Genomic DNA, 6,247 nt, shown 5'->3' on the forward strand with positions numbered 1-6,247 from the left:
TGCTCCATTTTCCTCATCCCTCCTCGATTTTTCTTTTCTTCTCACTACTTCTCTCCTCGTCTATCCTCTCTTTCTTCTCTCCAATACTTTTCCTTATCCTTTCGCTTTCTCTTTCTCCTCTCCTTTGTCGTCTTTCGTTTCCTCTAACCTCTTATCTTTTCCTTAGGCTCATCAGCGATGAAATACAAGAAAACCTAGTTTATTTCTTTTAGAAAGAAATTCGTTATTCGCGATATAATATTGATATTTTTAATAATTTTATACAAAAATACTTATTTTCATTTCTTTCGCGTATTTCACAAATATCTATTGTGCATGTGGCAACCCTGAAATTGAGCCTAACTCTATACGCAACCCACCAACGCCTTGTGTAAATTAGGTTACCTAGTTTAAAATGTCGTTGTCCTAAAACTTTTGAGAGACACTGTACATATAACAATGATGTCTTGGTTGCATAGGGTTGTGATAGAATCAACATAGCCCAGGAAAATTGGCCTTGACTTATAACAAATTAGGAGAGAACTTAATATTTGTGACTTTAGCATCCCATTAGGGAGAGCATTTTCACAGAAGCCCCCAAGTGTTACCCTCTTGTTTTCCTGTGCTCTCCTTCGGTATATTTACTTTCGAAGTCAGAAAAAGGTAAATGTTTGTAGTGTTATTTGAATTCGAGCCTCAATATTAATTTCCAATTACTATATTTGGCAAAGTAGTCCAAATCAAAGTTGTCTCTAAGCTTTAAAGTAGCATATATTGATTGATTGATTTGGTTTATTTTACTTCGCTTTTCTGCCACTTTTGGCAAATCTCGATTAAGTGACGTATAATTTGCAATATTTTCTGGGACAGGCAATTTACAAACACGCCGCTTAACACAGAGTCGCGTCACTGGAGGCGCCAATTTCTGTGCAGGTGGTTGATTCCAAGCATTATTTTCCTTAGTATTCTTCATCATATCTTTGGCAGGAATTTGCATTTACATTCTTCTTGGCATTCACAAGAATGAAGTCTTCAATTCAAATGGCTTATATTTAATAGTAGTGTCACTTTCTCGTAGCTTGGAATACCAGTTGTTCTTGTCCATAACACATTAAAATAAAATGCACGACAAAGTTCTTACTTTTCAACAAAAAGTATCGCCAAGTGTCAGTAGCAAATTAATACTACAACATTCTCTGCTCAGAATTCATTGTAATATGTTAAGCTGAAAGATCTGTCATACTTCTATTTGGAAATTGGTAATAGTTTTAACTGATAAATATTCATGGGGAAAATGAACACTTAAACGAAACACAACTCCTTCCCACACTAAGCAAAAAATCTGGTTTCCTCTTTAGTTTCAGCACCGTAGCCGTTGATATAATAAACACGAGAACGCATATTCGTACTTCTATTACTTGCAATGTTAAACACACTTAAAAGTTGGCCCACCCTAGAAATTGCAGGTATCCTGATCGTGCAAAATTGTATATTGTGAGAAAAGAATATATACAAATCAGCATATGACGATTGCAGATTGAACTCGTCATCTCGAATATTCATACTCTATCTGCAAAGAGAAGAAAAGGCGCACTGTAGAAAAGCCTTGCTTCCATGTTAATAATGGCCACATGTGCCGACGCACCAAACAATTTTAATTCATTCATTCATACAAGAAGTGTACGTATGAGTTCGAGTCGGGTTTTTTGAGACCACTCAGCTGGTCTCGCAGTGGAAGGTGGGCAAAATGGAAAGGAAATGTAAAGTAACTATGTATGATTTACGACTTTCTGGTGTATGGGGATAGGTGAGGATAAGAGATGTCTCTGCATATTGGTGAACTTGACCGAGCAGAGCATAAGCAGAACTGGCAGACCTCTAGTAGGTGACGGCTTTCTGGTCTTGTAACTGAAGTTGGGCAAAGCGCCATAGTCGAATATATCTATATTTTTCGACTTACAAATATATAGGGGCATACTTTCGGACGAGAGTAATATATGTTCATTATGTGGAACAATAGTCTTAAGCTAGTGTTGCCAGAATCTTACGATTGAGGACTCAGTAAACAAAGATAAAAATCGGAGAATTTTTACATTAAAAAATCCCCTTGCTTTGGTGAGGGGAGATTATTTTCATTGTGCCGTTTTATAAGCTTAAAGATATTTCTGTTCTACGACGCCCCAGGGGAGAAACAATGATTTTGCTGTTGTGTAATAATCAGCTTAAAATGTTCTTTGTGCTACAGCGCTCTTGTGTGTGCTACTCACAAGGTTTTCACACATTGAGTTAGTTAAACCATTTCAGGGAGCTGCTATAGTAATGAAGCATAAACCACAAAGAGAGGTGCAATGCCATCCTCATAGAAGAGTGCATTTGTTAGGCGCGCATTCCTTACAGTTCATAATGTTTCCAATTGTAGCTTTAGATGAATATGCTTGAAAACTGGAATAAAATTGTGTTGGCCCTGTATGCAGTCCTGCACATGTCATAATATGTATATTATCAATATAGGACTCACGTACTTCAATTTGTGGTCAGATTTGAAGAAGTATTTCTGGACAATCCTGTAGAGTTTTGTGCAATATGTTGGGAAGGTATCTGCTTTCGGTTCAAATACCAGATAAATTCGTTCATTTAATTAAAATGGTTTATTGGTGATATTAGGTTAGTTGCGATGGGAGGTGGTAGGATGAAGAATAGAACATGAGAAGAAACGTTGGAAAATATTAATAACGTTTACTGAAAGTATACCTCGCAACGTTCGCCTACATTGAATGCAATGCAATGAGGCGTGTTAATTTACACTGTGTAAAAGTGAGGAGAAGTTAGTTACAAAAAAAAAAGTTTAAAACATTCGATAATTTAAAGCAAGTCTTAAGGACATTTTTGTATTTTGACAATTCAGTTGTTAGTATTACAATTGTAAAGTTAACTGAAGTATCTAATAGTCGACTAAATTACATAGTGCCAGCTGAAATGTACTTGTTAGTAAATAATATTTATTATTTATTTTCTACATTATTCAGTTCAATGATGGTTTCGAGGCATGTGTCACAGCTGCAGGCGCCTCAGGGAATTGCAGACACATTTCTGTTTGTGTCCTGCCTCAGTTCGTGGACGACTACACAGCCTTCTTGGAATATTTCTGCCCTATAGGAAGGTAAGATATTATCTACTATAATTATACATTACCAGAAATTAAGAAATTATAGACTAATCTTGGAAGTAAATAATAGCGGCGTTAGATTTAATTTGTGTGTTACCAATCTCGTACACTGTTCGGAAATTGTAAGGCGAGTATAAATTTACTTTGCTAATTCTGTTAGAGAAATTAATATCAGACTATGAAAAGGAGAGGAACGATACATAGGGTTTCCATTTTTATCCTAGAATTGACTTCTTGCGTCAATGATTATTATCATTACATTATCATCAATGGCACTTCTTATTGTAGAACATACTTTAATAAAGGATAAAATGTGGAGCTCTACCCTTCTTCGTCAGATTAGGAACACAAAAAATTCTTTCGAAGAACTGTGTTACCTCTTTACCCAGAACTTGCATTGGTCAGTTACAGTCATGAGTATTCTCGTGTATTTTTCATTTCCTGGAACGAAACTGTTATTTTTCTTGAACAACCAATTAATAGAGTAGCTTTTAGGAAAAAATAAAAAAAATAAACAGTAAATATAAGGAATTTTAATATCTTGTGACCTTTGATAAATCCTCTTAGGTAATAAAAAATACTCAAATATCTTGTAAACAGAAATTAGACATTACATATTTATATAGCCATTGGGTCCACACTCCTGCAGAATGACAGTCTGGTATTTTAAGTTGATGTTGATGAAGTTATAAAAAAAAATTCAAGGACTTCAGGAATCCAGCATATTCCAGAGATTTCATTAATACCAGTGTTCGTGTGTATTTTCCAGGGCGAAATGAGATCCATTTTGAATCACTACTTCTCTAGTGCCTTCCAGACTTCTTGTACTTTCCTACTACAATTCAATCTTGGCCTTAAAATGACGTGTTATTACTTATATAGTATATTACTAGACAAGGTTTTTCGTGAAGCGACACCTAGCAACTATAAACCTCCCTGATATAAAATTATAATTGTGAAGAAACGATTCTACTTAGGACTTTACGGCATGATGTAAAGCAACTCAAAAATATTTAAAAAAATATTATTTCTTATTTTAGTAAACTTCAACGTGGGCACCTTTCGTAAACCTCAAAATGTCAAGCCGATAATCGATCTCGACCCATGTGCACACTAGCAAGTCAGGGGTGATGGAGATGATAGCATTCTCAATTCTCCTGCGGATATCACGAAGGTCACGTGCAGGTGAAGTGTAGACCGTGTCTTTTTACATACCCCACAAGGAGGCGTTATGTCCGGAGATCGCGGTGGCCAACTGGTTGGTCCATCGTTGGTTGATTGATTTTGTGTCTTAAGTCCACTTTATGCACATTAAGGTTAATCGGGATTGGACCGACAGTTTAAAGTGGGATCCGAACTACTATGTGCCTTCACTTGGTATTGAACCCGGGACCCCTTTATTACAAGGTGACGACGCTACCACTACGCCATCGGGGAGCTGATTAGTCCATCGTTGTGGGAATGTTCTGTCCAGAAACTCACAAACGTCACAAATAAAGTACGGTGGTGGAATATCCTGTTGGAAGTTCAAATTTAATTTTGTAATTACGTCCTGACTGTCGGATAACACTCCCAGTGTCTAGGAATTTGTCATACCAATCCTTAATTGTCTTTACTTATGGTGGCTCCCGTTCAAACGCACATCTGAAATGTCTTTGGACTGGAAATTCGCGATTTTGTTTGCGCATAACACATGCACTACGCTCTCTCTTGTTGATTGATCAATTGATCTAATTGTTGTTTCAGTTCCACTTTATGCACAGAAAGGCTAATTGGGACTAGACCTACAGTTTAAAGTGGGATCTAAACTACTATGGACCTTCACCGGGTATCGGACGTGAGACCCCTTGATTACAAGGCGACGAAGCAACCACAGTGCCATCAGGGAGGCCCAACGTTCTCTCTTGTGCTGTCGTCATCGTTGCTTATTACTCAGCACCTAAAAAAGTTTTTGATTTGCTGTAGATGGTGCGCAAACCTCAAGGTTTTACATCGAATAGTTTCCTCATAATTCTAATTTGAAATCAGGGAGGTTTAATGTGGACACCCTGTATGTGGGACTGTACTTGTGACCCAAAATATTATATTTTTAAGCGCTATTAGTTTCGAAACAAATATAAAATTGCACAAATTATCAACTCCACCTAACAGAAACACACTAGACCTTGTCGTGAGGCAGTATTTTGAAGGTATGATATGCCTTACTAAGGGGAAGGAGGGATCTCCAAAGTTGTGGATGGTGAAGGGAGTTGAGTGACACTTTTTCTAATAAGTGCGCACTTTAAATAGCTTTTCTAGGAATTTTGGGCTTGATTATCAATTCTGCAATGAGCGCTCACTCTCATCAAAGTTATTTCTAGGAAAGATTAGCTAAAAAGTTAACTTTTCTTCTTTTATCTGCTCTTTAGTTATGTTGGCGTGTGCTGCCCAAAGAGTGCCTATGATGCGAGAAGAACAGAGGACAAAGAATTTTACACCACGGAAGAACCAACAACTCTAGTTTCATACGACGAACAAGTTTGAGAAGAAGTCGAATTTAAGCATTTTTTGAACACATGCGTTACAGCGTATAACATACGTTAAAAATGTATTGAAATCTACGATAATTCATTATTATGAAGTATATGCATGTCGACATATCTTAAGCATTCCTTATGGAATTTTAAAGTGTCCTACATGTTATTTATACTCGATGTTATCTTGTAAATATATGTAACTTTTAAGTATAACAAATTTGTCTGATTTTCATGTTCCTTTAAAAATAAAAATAAAGTTATTTTTACTTTGTAATACATGTACGTAAAATCTGCGTTCTAAATAAACAGTGTATGTGTGTGTGTGTACATACACATACAAACAGACAGATATATATATGAGAGATCAGAGCAAAATGATCCCTCTAAGGTAAATTAAACCATATTTCGCATAAACATCGCAATACAATGAAGCCTATTAGACATATGTGTTGGGGCATATCTTACCTATTATTTGGAATTGATTTGGAAATTTTGAATCGGCAATGTAAGACAGAGTGAACACAAACATAAGATGATGCAAATTATCATTTTTCTCCGGGTGTACGGTGCAATATGATCTCCTGTA

The 6,247-nt window shown here is 36.3% G+C and overlaps 1 protein-coding gene across 1 annotated transcript in view; it reads left to right on the forward strand.

The window, feature by feature from the left end:
* Positions 1 to 5,921, forward strand: part of LOC145994357 (inter-alpha-trypsin inhibitor heavy chain H4-like) — a 99,860-nt gene extending 93,939 nt beyond the window's left edge. Inside the window, exons 15-16 of the mRNA XM_083130473.1 lie at positions 3,006 to 3,139; positions 5,554 to 5,921. Coding sequence (XP_082986599.1) covers positions 3,006 to 3,139; positions 5,554 to 5,668 — 249 coding nt within the window. The 3' untranslated portion in view covers positions 5,669 to 5,921. The remainder of the gene's footprint in view (positions 1 to 3,005; positions 3,140 to 5,553) is intronic.
* Positions 5,922 to 6,247: the final 326 nt, after the last annotated feature.

This window comes from Lepisma saccharinum, chromosome 10 (genome assembly GCF_977018435.1).
Source record: "Lepisma saccharinum chromosome 10, izLepSacc3.1, whole genome shotgun sequence".
Taxonomy (NCBI): Eukaryota; Metazoa; Arthropoda; class Insecta; order Zygentoma; family Lepismatidae; genus Lepisma; species Lepisma saccharinum.